Source organism: Taudactylus pleione, unplaced genomic scaffold (genome assembly GCF_031769625.1).
Source record: "Taudactylus pleione unplaced genomic scaffold, aTauple2 ptg000423l, whole genome shotgun sequence".
NCBI lineage: Eukaryota > Metazoa > Chordata > Amphibia > Anura > Myobatrachidae > Taudactylus > Taudactylus pleione.
In genome coordinates, this window is record NW_028284825.1 from 3,267,196 (window position 1) to 3,282,602 (window position 15,407).

General features: G+C 47.0%; 1 protein-coding gene across 1 annotated transcript in view; it reads right to left on the reverse strand.

Moving 5' to 3' along the window:
• RASAL2 (RAS protein activator like 2) overlaps positions 1-15,407 on the reverse strand; it is a 231,640-nt gene that overhangs the window by 63,190 nt on the left and 153,043 nt on the right. The window contains 1 exon segment of the mRNA XM_088447240.1: positions 2,613-2,725. Within this exon segment, the coding sequence (XP_088303366.1) occupies positions 2,613-2,725 (113 nt within the window).

Genomic DNA, 15,407 nt, shown 5'->3' on the forward strand with positions numbered 1-15,407 from the left:
CATACTGTAAAGTAGCTCAGGATGAAATGGTTAGATGTATATACAGGGGACGAGGAATCCCATTTAGAAAGCTGCACATATTTAGATGAGCAAGTTATAAACAATTAATGCTGTCGTGTACTGGACGTGACAATTTTTTAATAAAGTTTAGTTAAGAGTAAAAAACTGTCCCTGTGTGAAAATATGCAGGTGCTGAAATGGGCAGCAATTGAATACGTAGCATGTAAAAATAAAAACATTAAGCCTGCGCATGCTGATGTTTTCAATTAGATTGTCAAACACTTCTTGGCATAAAGAGCAATGATTTTACCAATACTGCTGTGTTCTGACTGTAGCATATTAAATATCTCTTTGACGACCAATAGTATGAACGAGACCCAAATGGGCAATTATCAGGCAAAATCTGTTTCTGCACCATTTGAAGATCAGCATGATTAGGACCCGCAGCTGCAGTGGACATTTTCCAGATAGCATCCTATCAGGGGTTATGTTTGGAGTCTCCTGTTAACTGTAGCTGCCATAGTCATCAAGAACTGACAAAGTGATAGTCAGTATTCAAAGGCAGAGACAGACATAACTATGAGCTTGTGGCGTTAAAGACGAATAACACTTAGGAGTATATTTACTATAGTGAAGTTTTTAGAATGTTGCCCATAGCAACCAATCAGATTCTACTTAACATTTATCTAGCACCTTCTATAAGTTAATAGCTACAATGTGATTGGTTGCTATGAGCAACATCTCCACTTCAAAAAACTCTCACTTTAGTAAATATACCCCCTTGCAGTAGTTACCAGCAGCTCAAGCACTCATAGCAAAGGGAGTTGTACAGCTACATCCAACTATTAATATTATCATTTATATGGTGCCACAAGGGTTCCCCAGCACCTTACAAAGTACATAAGCAAATGAGCACACAAGAAAACAGTTATTAACAGTACAAAACAATGCAGGACAAGGACATGGTTTATAAAAATCGTTGCCCTTGTGGGGAGTTAGGAGTAGACAGTAGTATGAGTAATGCTGGGTGCAGACTGACAGATATATTGGCCGATCAATTGATCGGCCAATATATCTGCTGCCCATCGGCCAGTGAGTACCCGCGATATGTCGGTGAACATCGTCGTTCACCGGCATATCGCACTGGCTGTGCTGCACAGTCGATGGACAGATATGTCTGCAGAAATATCTGTCCATCGGCAGGTGTGTACGGCGGGTCTGCAGACTGCCTGTACACACACACGCCCCCCACCTGCCGGGACACGCCCCCGGGACCCGCAGCCAGACACAGATGATGGCCGTTCAGTGTGTATGAATGACCATCATCTGCAGATATATCTGTATAGTGTGTACCCACCTTGAGAGAAGGAGAAGCACATGAGGGAAGAGGGCCATGCTCGTGAGAGCTTACATTCTACCGGTATATGTCGCTCAGCTAATAAAGCTTGCCAAATTTATATGTAGATCCTGCAGGTATATGTCCACATAAATGTATCCTCAATTCGCACCCTATAGCCCTGTGTAGCCTGCCACAGACTTTGCTGTGGTCAAAATACTTATCCCATAACTCTAGTATATTATAAGTGAGGATAAAGTAGCACAGCAGAGAAGAAAGTATACAATCTAGGGTAAAAAGGCAGGTCCGATACGGGTGACCCGCGCCACTCATCATTATGCTGTATCTGACACTTTATACCAATTCCTTTGCAACAAAAATACTAATCCTAAGTACCTAGCACATTAGATGCGTACTGGGGCACAAAGTTGTGGAAAAAGGAGCAAACTTGAGGAAAAAGCGGCATGGGAATCATTACCCGTGGGTCTTGCGCCATACAGCGCAAAAAGACAGCTGTATAATGACATCTGCAGCATAAAATACCTACATCTACACTTCCGGAAGTCAGTTCATCCCCTAGTTCACAGAAAATGCAGATTCTGTGGACTATTTAAACATTGAGAGGATCACTAAACCTAAAACTCAAGCTGCTTTCATAAACTGCAATTTTATGTATTTACTAGAACAAAAGACAATGAGATAACGGTGCAATTTCTGGGGAAGTATTATTTTCTATGCAAGCTAGCCTAGACCATAACCAACTAAAAAAAAAACTGATATGGCCCAATGTCTTAACGGTTGCACATTACAACGATATAATCAAGTAAAGGTTCCTTTGGTAAAATATATCCAAAATACCAGGGGTTATTGTACATGTAAAATAAACACCCGACATGTGTTATAAAAAACGGTCAAGAGACAATTATCCTGTCTTCTAACAGTGACTGTGATCCCTCAGTGTCATATTCAGCCCAATTAGCTGGCTAATTATTGCAATAAACCCATCTTCATCCTGTTAAGAGGTTATAAATCCTCACTGCTATATTTTATCGGTAGACAGTGTCCCCTGGGAGGCTCAGCCAAACTATCTTTATATTCTGACCATAAATCTGTGAAATAATAAGGCACTTATCAGCTCTCCCCATCAGATGTATGGCACTGTATATTACAGCAATGGGAGACAAATGGACAGGGCCACCCACAAAAACAGCATCACAACTCCAGGGCTGCACTAAATAGCTGCATATATCATCTAAATAGGAACAGACAGTCTTACCTGTCACTCTCTGCAGGACGCAGTGAAGGCAGGCGGAAGCTTGTGTTTCTGTCCAGCTTCGACTGACTCTTTGTCCTCTTGATAGAGCCTTTTAGTCGTTTGCTGAAGAAGCCCTAAGAGGGAAAATAGGATGTAGTGAGAAACTTGTACATACAGACGCTGCTCTACAATGTATTTCTGCTTCTCAGGTACCAGCCGCGAGACACGAACTAACCGCTTCTCTTTTCGCAATGTCTCAGCTTTGACATATTAATGATCAGGATGTTCTCCAACGGATGGAGCGCAATAAAATTGTCCCAGATAATGAGGAAATCTGTCATTAACAGATGAGTTACTTAAGTTACAGGGGCACCTCTAGGATGAAGTTTTATTAGAGCCGATGGCTGCAATTGAGAAAATGAAATTCTAGCAAATGTGGCTTCATTATTTCATTATAAAATATATATTTATTTCACACGGTACAATTAACTGCCAGCGCTATGTATGTAATAAATGTATCTTTTTTTAGTTTGAAATGATTGGCCCGCCAACCGTTTCTGAATAACTATCGCTGTTCGTTGTGGGCATGTTTGCAGTGTTGCATTTACAAGTCCTTACTTTAGTTAAACCACTATTCTGTAATATGGCAGAGTTTTGTATAGCAAATAAGTCTATAAAACTACATGGAAAGGAGCTAACGTTTTAAAATAAATTAGGGGAGCTCAAATTATACTGTACCTTACTACTGCGAAAATGCCAGGTGTAGGCATGGATAGTAGCAGAACAAATATTGGGGGTGCTGAAGCACCCAAACATCTGACATCTATGTAGTCATGTCACAGCAAACTTAGGGCGGAATTCAATTGATTTCGCGGCCCGCATCTCCAGTCTAAAGTGACAGGAGATCGCGGGCCGCTATTCAATTGTGCCAGCGTTTCACGCTGATCGCACCCAAAGTGGTCGGGTTTAGCTGCGTAAAACGGCTAACCCCGACCAAAGTGCTGGGCGCGATCGCGAAAAGTGCCGTTTGGGTGCCTAAACAGGACACTTTTCGCCGATTTCAGCCCGCACCCCTCTAGGGCTGCGAGCTGAAATTGAGCGCTAGCAACTGATCGCACCCGACAGGAGCAACAATAGAATAGCTCCGTTGGGTGCGAAGTGGGGAATAAACAATTGAATTCCGCCCACAGAATCCTACTTCCACTCAGCCCAGATGTGATGTGTAGTGAGCTCACTCACTGTCTGCTACAACAGGGAACATTGTCACCACCAGACTTTCTTTTTTTAAATAAAATCCACGTTGGCAAAAATTAATACATTAAATATTGCTGCAATGCTATGACACTGTACCTTAAACACTGACTGGCATTTCTGCAAGATCTGAAAACATTATTGTTACAGACATCCTTTATACCCCATTGCTGAAGTAGACCAAGTTACATGTATTTCACTATGACATAATTATGGTCTCTGCAGTAACAATATCGTATTCAAGACAATAGCAATATACTATAGACACGTGCGGCTATAGCACTCAGTGTCTTCAGAGGAAAGCAACTCCAAAAATGGCATAGCTAACTATCTAAACAATGTCACAGTTCATGGAAATGTTGATGCTATTTTTTTTATTTAAAACATAATTGCGTTCCCTTTTAGAAGTGCCGCCATTTTGTCAGTCAAGCATAGATACTTTCTATTATTGAACTGAAATATTCTTTTTTAAAAAATAAATAAATAAACTTTTAGAATAAACTACTGTTCCAATGGGAGGTGGTTGAAATCCTGGCTGTGGGGATGCTGGTGCTTAGATTGTCGGCGACGGAATCCCAACACCAGTCAGAATGCCGGCGCTGGCGTCCCGATGGTAATTAATGGAGTTAGGGGGAGGTTAGGTTTAGGCACTAAGGGGGTGGGGGGTGGGATTAGGTTTAGGGTGCGGGGAGGGAGAGTCATGGTTAGGGATAGGATACTTACAGACCAGGTGTCGGTATCCAAACCTTGTCGGGCTGCTAGGTCAGAATTCTGGAATTTTATGGATGCAGCCCTAATTGGGGCGGGAACTGTAGCGGGGATGGGGTCTGTCAAGAGGGCAGGATACCTCCTTATAGGGCCTGATTCTGAGTTGGATGCAGTTGCGGCCTTCTTGCGTCTTTTGCAGCAGTTGTATCTGGTACTTAGGCCAATGCCGCTACAAAGCCCTCCCCTGGTGTACATCCAAATAAGCAAGGGCTGAGATGCCTACATTCAGTGTCTACAGACCCTGCAATCATGCTTTGTGGTCTTTAGGCGCCACCATCGGTCGCACTATTGAAACTTTCGCCAGCCCAACGCTAGGTGCAGACCATCCGAGTATGGCCTCCAATGTGAGCGATTCAGCATCTCTGTACTGTACACAACCAATGTTATCAACACATCCATACTATGTTACATCTGCGTCTGCTTAGCCAACCCCCTGTAACCGCCTAGGAGTGCCCAACACATTTCTAATACACTGCATGCGAATCTGTACTTCAACGCTGTACAAACACCATCGGGAAGCATGCGCGGTGCAACTAAGACGCAAGCGCAGACGGAAAACATTGCACAAGAAAAAAAAATAAACACATTGGCCCCCGCAGGTAAACCAAATACATTGGCCCTTACAGAAAAAAAAAACAGTTTGGCCCCCACAGAAAACAATAAAACACACTGGTCCCCACAGGAAAAAACACATACATGGGCCCCCACAGGGAAAAAACAAAACATACACATTGACCCTCAACAGGAAATAATAAAAGCACTTTAGCCACCACAGGAGATTATAAAACACATTGGTCCCCAAAATATAAAACAAGAAAATTGGCCTCCACAGGAAAAAAAAATCACAGTGGATAGTGTATGTCCCCAGGTTGGAGGTGTACTGTCTTTAAAGATGGGTACACACCTAAGAGATATTCCTGTAGATCACATAATCTGCAGTCTACAGATATATCTGCAGATGATGGTTGTTTATACACACTGAACAACCATAATCTCTCATCTGGCCGCGTATCTCGCTGGCCAGTTTCACGTCGCGCCCCCCTTGCCGTGGCCTCTTCTGCAAGTTTACAGGCGTTCAGCTGACTACCCGTACACACGGTACGATGGACAGATATATCTACCATCGTCTGTGCAGCACAACTTACGCGATATGTCTGTAAACAACGTCGTTCAGACATATCGCTGGTACACACTGGCCGCCAGGCACGCAATATATTGGCCGATCAGTTGATTGGCAAATATATCTGCCAGTGTGTACCCAGCTTTAGGGACCAGAGGGGTAGGGTGGGGAGTTTATGTGCCTGGGTTGGGGGGTAGGGGCAGTGTCTAGGGCTTAGGAGGGAAAAGGGGGGGGAAAGTGTATGTGACTGGGGCTGGGGGTATGGTGGTCAGTGTACATGTCTCGCGATGGGGGGGGGCGGGTAGTGTATGTCCCTGGGCTGGGGGGTGCTGTATATCTAGGTGGCCGGGGTAGCGAGGCGTAGGGCGGGTTACAGGTATGTTCTGGAGACAGAGGTAGCAGTCAGGGTGTATACTGTACTGCCAGGGGGTAAGGCTGGTTAGCCTATCATCCCCCACCAGAGCTAGCGCTTGGAGCACAAGCACCATACACTCCGCTGCCGCTGGGGGCAGGCTGGGAATAGTAGAAGCCAGACACAGGGGGCAGGAGTAGTAGTGAGCAGCAGGGGTCAGGATGGGAGTAGTAGTGGGAAGCAGGGTTCAGGATGGGAGTAGTAGTGGGAAGCAGGGGTCATGATGGGAGTAGTCGTGGGAAGCAGGGGTCAGAACGGGTGTAGTCATGGTAAACAGGGATCAGAATGGGAGTAGTAGTGAGAAGCAGGGGTCAGAATGGGAGTAGTCGTGGTAAACAAGGATCAGAATGGGAGTAGTAGCGAGAAGCAGGGGTCAGGATGGGAGTAGTAGTGTGAAGCAGGGGTCAGGATGGGAGTAGTAGTGTGAAGCAGGGGTCAGGTTGGGAGTAGTAGTGAGAAGCAGGGGTCAGGATGGGAGTAGCAGTGAGAAGTAGGGGTCAGGATGGGAGTAGTAGTGGGAAGCAGGTATCAGAATGGGAGTAGCAGTGAGAAGCAGGGGTCAGGATGGGAGTAGTAGTGAGAAGCAGGGGTCGGGATGGGAGTATTAGTGAGAATCAGGGGTGAGGATGGGAGTAGAAGTGAGACACAGGAGTCAGAATGGGAGTAGTCATGGTAAACAGGGATCAGAATGGGAGTAGTAGTGAGAAGCAGGGGTCAGGATGGGAGTAGTAGTGATAAGCAGGGGTCGGGATGGGAGTAGTAGTGAGAAGCAGGGGTCAGCATGGGCGTAGTCGTGGTAAACAGGGATCAGAATGATAGTAGTGGTGAGATGTAACTCACCTGGGAAAAGTCCTCAACTGAGCTCCAGGGTCCCGGCCGTCGGGTCACTGCTCTCTTCTAGGTGAGAAGTGAGAGGCATCTGCTGGCTACTGAGGGGTTAATGCAAGCACCACCTGATTAGAGGAAACCAGCATACAGAGTAGACTAGAGTCCACTCCAGGGTGGCAGCAGGGAGACTGCGACGGCCGCCGGGGACTGGCCACTGACACCACCTAGCGCTGCTCTATAGGAAGCTGGCGTCATTTCTTTATTGCTGTCGCTTGTGCACAGGCATCAGAAGAAGGAGAGGTGACTCGCCCTGTTGCACTGCTCCTGCAGGAGACCCACTGTAACATCCACAGAGGCAGGGGGTGGCGATGGCCAGGCACGGCGGCGGAGGCTGAGGGGGGAGACACAGGAGCTGGGAGTTTCTGGTTTGAACGCAAATCCCAGAAGAGAGGTTGTCAGCCCTGGCAGACACATGATCTGCCTTGGCCAACAAGCATCTCAACCGGCCTGGCAGAGGGGGCATGGGACTGGCCCAGCGGGAACCCTCCCGCTTTTCCCGGTGGCCCAATCCGCCCCTTTTGCTTCATGACACTAATTGACTGCAACCATTGTGGGTAGCTTACAGGTGCACTTTAAAGCTCCACTGCCAACCAGGTGAGTGTACATTTTGTCGCTATTAAATAACTGTCAGCCATACATCTGAAAGTCATTTATAATTATTATCATTACTTACTGCCCACACAAATAATCTAGATCATGTCTCTAGGAATAACCAAAAAAAACCTGTTATTGTTCTTCTGAAGGTACCATAATAAGACAGTTGATTACAGATAAACCTTTAACAATGCTTAAGGCAATCTGTGAGAGTACGCTCAATTGGGCTTCCACAAGCAATCTCACGCACAATATGCCTTTGCGTTTCGCTGTTTATAACACAGATATGCAATAAATATTATTGTGCAAAAAGTTCTGGTGAAGTCGGACTTAAGGTTATATAGGCACTAAATATATGTTTATAATACAGATCAGTGCATTCAGTTTTATCCAACAAATATCTATCAAACAGCCCATCTAAAAGTTTTTTTTTTTTTAATTAAAAATAAATATTGGTCAGCATTATACTGCGCACATTTTTAATAATGCACCCACTTACATTCAAGGGGAATACAAACCTAATAATCTATCCCAAAATTACTGACCTAATTCTTGTAGACCAGGGGTTCTCAAACTTTTTTGCTCTGGGACCCCGTCTAACAATAAAAATGATTACAGGACCCCAGCAAGTTACTGCAGAATGACTGCCACACATGCGTGGTCAGCAGACCGCTCATGCACAGTAGCACTATGGAGATGCAAAACTGAAGTGAGGTATCTGCTAATGCAGGGGCAGAACTATGGGAGACAATGGAGTTGCCTCCTCTATTGCCCACAATATAGTCACCCCACTTAAGACTATTCTAAATTAGTATTTTTGTGCATATGTGATAGATAGATATGCACAACATTCATTTTCCCTTTTGTTTTAGGGGGGCACCAAATTATAACTTGCCTCCGGGCAACTGGTATGAACTTACGCTACTGCGCTAATGCGATCATTTCATTTAGACATTGCAGGGAGGAGCTCCTTTCGAAGCCCCTGTCCCTGCAAGGTGAGGCAGAGAGTGACTGGGGAGACAGTGGGTGACGTAGGAGGCAGTGGATAACAGGGAGAAGCAGAGGGTGACAGGGAGAAACAGTGGGTGATGGTGGCAGAGGGTGACAGGGAGAAACAGTGGGTGACATAGGCAGTGGGTAATGGGGAGAAGCAGTGGGTTACGGGGAGGCAGAGGGTGTCAAGTGACGGAGAGGCAGTGGGTGGCTGGGAGAAGCAAAGGATGGCAGTGGGTGAGGGGGAGGCAGTGGGTGGCAGCGAGAAGCAGTGGGTGACAGGGGGAGGAAGTGGGTGAAAGAGAGAGGCAGTGGGTTGCAAGGAGCAGCAAAGGGTGTCAGGGAAGACAGTGGGTGACTGGGGAGGCAAAGGGTGACATAGGAGGCAGTGGGTAAGAACGAGTGGCTCACATGGGGAGGCAGAGGATGACAGGGAGAGACAGAGGGTGATGGGGGGAGGCAGATCATGGCATGGAAAGGCAGAGAGTGACTGGGGAGGCAATAGGTGACATAGGAGGCAGTGAGTAATAGGTAGAAGCATTGGTTGACAGGGGGAGGCAGAGGGTGTCGGTGGGTGATGGAGAGGCAGAGAGAAGCAGAGGATGGCAGTGGGTGACAGGAGGCAGCAGTGGGTGGCAAGGAGCAGCAAAGGGTGGCAGGGAAGACAGTGAGTGACTGGGGAGGTAGTGGGAGGCTAAGGGTGACATAGGACACAGTGGGTAACAGGGAGAAACTGTGGGTGACAGGGGGATGTAGTAGATGAGAAAGACAGTGAGTTTCAAGGGGGAGGCAGTGGATGACAGGGGGGAGGCAAAGGGTTTTTAATAAATTTGTTTTTTTCTGTTCCCCCCCCTCCAGTTCCCACACTGTGTGCTCCCCTGTTCCCCCATAGGGTCTGTGCTCAGCTCTCCCCTCATTCCACCTCCTAGTGAAGTTTCTTCTCCCTACACAACAATCAACACATATTCTGTGTCCTCCCACCATGGCAGCAGCGGTCCCCCAGACTGCACTTACTTAACAACATCTGCACAGACTGCAGAGAGAGTCTGGCAGCTGGCTCCTCTGAGTCTGTCTTCTGCTGAGGCTTGCTGCCTGTGTGTCAGTTTCTGCTGCTGGGCAGGACGACAAGAGAAGCTGAACACTGGGGTGGGACGGGGCTGCCTGATGACTCCTCGGATCTCTCAGCCAGTGATCCGAGGAGTCTGAAATAACAGACAGTTCAACTGGTTTCACTCTCCTCAAAGGGGTCATCAACCTCACCCCATGTGAGTCGCGACCCCAAGCTGAGATGGCCGCAACCCACTTTGGGGTCACAACCCACAGTTTGAGAACTGCTGTTGTAGACTAATGCACACACTGGCAAATATATTGGCCGATCAATTGATCGGCCAATATATCGGGTGCCCGTCTGCCAGTGTGTACCAGCGATATGTCTGTGAACTACGTTGTTCACAGATGTATCGCTTCGGGTCTGCTGCACAGCTGATGCCCAATATACATGCAGATATAATGGGGCATCGTGCTGTGTGCACTTGCAGCAGAGGCCGCGGGGAGGGGGGCGTATCACATAACATCGGGACCACGGCCAGAGACAAATGATGGTTGTTCAGTGTGTATGAACAACCATAATCTGCAGATATATACGTTGTGTGTGAACCCAGCTTTACATGAAGACTCAATATTTTATTTATTCCAGCTCAAAGTATAAAATGTTGTATATTGGGTCACTGGGATGCAAAGTCACATGCTGAGGAAGACTTTATAAACCTAACTAATCAATGACAACTAACATTGCATACTATTATAAACCAAAGTAACAACAATAATTATTTAATGGCCTACTAAATTTATTTCAAAAGTTCCAGCAATTAGATAAATTGCTAGATGTCAGGAAATTACTGGAAGATTTATTAACTGGAGTTTGATGGTAAAAGCCATTTGTTACAGCACTGGCACAAAATGGGGATATCCCAGCACAGGAGTCATTCAAAACAGCAGCTTATTATATTAAAGGGATATCGATTCAAAATGGTGGGAAGGCGGCTGAGGGTAGAAGCACCTTAATGCATGAGAAGACTGTTGCAGAATAATTTCATCATATTAATGCGGAGCTGGGAATCACAGACTATAATTTAATATAACTAATGCGAAACCAGACAAGAGAGATGGAAATACGCCTGCCAAATAAAGCAATGTCATCTGTGAAGCAGAGGAAGGCACCCTGTCTCTCCAACTAATGCACTACTTTAGTCAGCAGTAAGGGGCTAGGAACTTAGATTTTTCCATCTTTTCTAGTTACATCATCCATTGTATCTCTGAGACTGGTCCTCATCCATTGCATCTCTGAGACTGGTCCTCATCCATTGTATCTCTGAGACTGGTCCTCATACATTGTAGCTCTGAGACTGGTCCTCATCCATTGTATCTCTGAGACTGGTCCTCATCCATAGTATCTCTGAGACTGGTCCTTATACATTGTATCTCTGAGACTGGTCTTCATACATTGTATCTCTGAGATTGGTCCAAAGCGCAGGCAAGTCAAAGCTAGTAGCCAAACATAGCGCCAGATTCAGTCAAGGATGCAGTTGACTGATTACCTGTAAACTGCACATACGTCTAAGTCTCACAACGCATGTATCAAGATACATGGGTTCCGGACTGTAGATAGACAGTAATTAGATAGACAATGTCTCGATATACACCAGATGTTAGATAGTCAATAGATTGACAGGAAAACAAGGTCGATAGGGACAAAATGTCGACACACTAAAGGTCGACATGTAAGAATGTCGACATGTACAAATGGTCGACATGGTCAAAAGGTCGTCACAAAAACGGACACTTTTTTATTTTTAGAGTTAGGCACTAGAAGGGATGGTTAAAGTCAGGCACCCGGAGGGAGGGTTAGGCAGCAAGGGGAGGGTTAGGTTTAGGGTGAAGATAGGGGGACAAAAAAAAAAGATAAAAAATAATGTGTCGACCATTTCTTATGTCGACCTTTTGACCCGGTCGATCATCTTACAAGTCGACCTTTAGTATGTTGACCTTTTGTCCCTGTCGATCTATTGTCTGCCTAACATCTGGTGTCTACCTAATTACTGTCCCTCTCTAATACCACACCCAAGGTACATGACTGTCATCGACTTTTTACCTGCAGTGTGATTGGCAGGGGGGGGGGGGGCGTTTGTGGGAGGTAACATGGGGACAGGCAAAGACATAGATGTGACACAATCATTGTAGCAAAGCCTGCATCTGTGATCCCATACGCAATAAGAATGGCTCTGGCATCTCAGTACACGTAGCCATTCTGTGCCACCAAAGGGTTACTGAGATGGTCGAACATCGAAGGATCTGCAACCGATAATGCGTCATTGCATGCAGCCACTTGGATTTGCGATGCAGTCTGTGGGAGTCTCAATACAAATCCAAACGGTAATATTTGCATATTTTTGCACAGTTGCTGCGGACAAAGACGCAGTCACGACTGGATTAGTGTACATCTCTAAATCAGACCCATATTTTCATTTGCCTAGGAGAGGTCCTGTGGCTCAGCCATTTAACATGCTAATCAGGTTGTTTTACATGCTAAGTAGCACGGCCAGCATTCTTACCATGACCGACACTCCCCTTGCTCCAGGTCAGCATGCTACATCTGTGCGCAGTGAGGCTGATGGTCATGATGTAGAGTGTAGTATAATGAAATATCCCCCCTGCAAGTTTTGTACAGAATTGTACTTAACATTCAAAGCTACAGGCCCATTCGTTCACCAATATTCATATACCATAATGAGAACATTAATTAACTATGCTGATCTGAAGTTATTTTTTTTAATAGGCAGAAGTATAATTAAATTAACTGCTCCATCTTTCTTTATTAGTGGTAGCAATAATTTTAGCACATTATAAACCTCATAGAACTTTGAAGTACACTATTTTTTAAAGATGTTCCATATTTATTTAATGTGATTGTATAGAAATGCTTTTAGCATATTCTATGACAGTTAGTTACAAAAAGCCTATAAAATAACACCACTGATCGTTTCAGAAAAAAGACCAGCTCCCTAACCACCATCACCCCGTTCCCTTACCTATCAGGATCCCTCCCCTTCAATACTGCAGATAGAACTTTAAAAGTATTTATTCAAAGGGGAGTGAGTAGGGAAGGAGCAGAAATTGCTGTTTGTAAAGTAACTGAATAGAGGCTATCTACAAAGCGCTCACCGCAAATGTACTGGTTTTGCACTGGTGCGTGTTGATGTTAAGTAAAAATGGAGTCAGTATTGCCTGAAATAATATGAGATATGGTAAGAACTTACCCTTGTTATCTCTATTTCTACGAAGTCCATAGGGTTCCACAGGATACCTTGGGGTATAGGTGTGACGTCAGTCGCAGGGCACCAAAGAGTTAAGCTTTCAGCCTCCCAGGATGCACTAGGTCCCCCTCCTATACCCCGCCCCCGGGCCAAGGCACCTCAGTTAGTTACCAAGCCATAGGCCGGAGGAGGAGAAGGAAGAGAGAGAACAAAGATCTGGACACATACAAGAATCACATTCTCACCAGAGGGAGACGGAAAACCGGTGACCAGAGCAAAGCCCATCTGCAGCACAGGTGCGACAGGGCGGGAGTCCTGTGGAACCCTATGGACTTCGTAGAAATAGAGATAACAAGGGTAAGTTCTTACCATATCTCATATTTTCTACTTCAGGGTCCATAGGGTATCCACAGGATACCTTGGGGATGTCCCAAAGCAGTATCCTTTAAGGGTGGGGACGCTCCTGTGCAGAAAGGAGAATCCGCCGCCCGAAGGAAGCATCCTGAGAGGCGAAGGTGTCAAACCTGTAATACCTCACGAAGGTATGGACAGAAGACCACGTAGCAGCCTTGCAGATCTGAACTGCCGAGGCACCACGTCGAGCTGCCCATGAAGGACCCACAGACCTAGTGGAATGAGCCTTCAGAGAAGGAGGGACCGGTAGGCCTTCATGAAGATAAGCTTCAGAAATAGCCATACGGATCCAGGCTGCCAAAGTTTGCTTTGAAGCAGGCCAACCCTTTTTACGGAAGCCAAAGAGGACAAACAAAGCGTCCGACTTCCTAAACGAAGAAGTGCGGTCAACATAAGTCCTTAAGGCCCGCACAACATCCAAAGAGGCCTCACCCACGGAAAGACCCGGTGAGTTAAAGGCCGGAACAACTATTTCCTCGTTGATATGAAACTGGGAAACAACTTTGGGAAGAAACTCGGGCCGAGTGCGGAGCACTGCCCTGTTCCCATAAAAAACCAAGAAAGGGGGTCTACAAGAAAGAGCCCCTAACTCAGAAACACGTCTGGCCGAAGCAATGGCCAGAAGGAAAACAGTCTTAGCTGTTAGCCATTTAAGATCCACTGAGCCCAGTGGTTCAAACGGCGGTCCTTGGAGAGCCCTCAGGACCACAGCCAAATCCCAAGGCGCCACAGGTGGAACAAAGGGCGGCTGAATGCGGAGAACACCCTGCATAAAGGTGCGCACATCCGGGATTGTAGCAATCCTACGGTGAAACCAGACAGATAGGGCCGAAACCTGTACCTTCAAAGAAGCAAGGCGAAGCCCATGATCTAGTCCCGCTTGCAGGAAGGCGAGAATCCGAGACAGACGAAACTCCCGCGGTGCATAACCTCTCGGTCGACACCACTGGAAGAACGTATGCCACACGCGATGGTATATCCTCGCGGAAGACGGTTTCCGAGCTCGTAACATGGTACGCACCACAGAGCTGGAAAACCCCCGGGACCTCAGCATGGCCGTCTCAACAGCCACGCCGTCAAAGACAGCCGAGTCAGGTCCGGGTGAAGGCAAGGACCCTGAGACAGAAGGTCCTGTCGTAGCGGCAACCGCAGAGGAATGTCCACGGACAGACCCTGAAGGTCTGAGAACCAGTGCCGTCTGGGCCACGCGGGAGCTATCAACAGGAGCGTCCCTCCTTCCTGTTTGAATTTCCGGATTACCCGTGGAAGAAGGGAGACCGGAGGGAACAGGTATGCGAACCGGAACGTCCATCGGACGGACAGAGCATCCACCAGAGACGCCCCTTCGTCTCTTGTGCGAGACCCGTACACCGGCAACTTGTTGTTGTGCCGGGACGCCATGAGGTCGATTTCTGGAAGACCCCACCTGTCCACCAGTAGTTGAAAAACGTCCGGGTGCAGGGACCATTCCCCCGGATGAACGTCCTGGCGACTTAGAAAGTCCGCCTCCCAATTGAGCACTCCCGGGATGAAGACCGCTGATATGGCCGGAAGATTGCGCTCCGCCCAAACCAGGATCCGAGAGACCTCTACGAGAGCCGCCCGACTGCGAGTTCCTCCTTGCCTGTTTATGTAGGCCACGGTGGTAGCGTTGTCCGACTGGACCTGCACCGGGCGACCCTGGAGAAACCGCTGTGCCTGCTGGAGAGCATTGAAGACCGCACGGAGTTCCAAGATATTTATTGGAAGCTCCGCTTCTGTCGGCGTCCACCTGCCCTGGAACAAGTGTGGACCCGAAACTGCTCCCCAGCCCCGAAGACTGGCGTCCGTTGTCAACAGGACCCAATTTGGAACCCAGAACGGACGTCCCTTGTTGAGGTGGGTCGTCTGTAACCACCACGTAAGGGACAGGCGAACCTCCTGGGTGAGCACAATCGTCTGGGACTTCAGAGACTGAGTCAGCCCGTTCCACTTGGACAGGATCAGGTGCTGCAGAGGTCTGGAGTGAAACTGGGCGTATTCCACCATGTCGAACACCGACACCATGGAGCCCAGTAACCTCA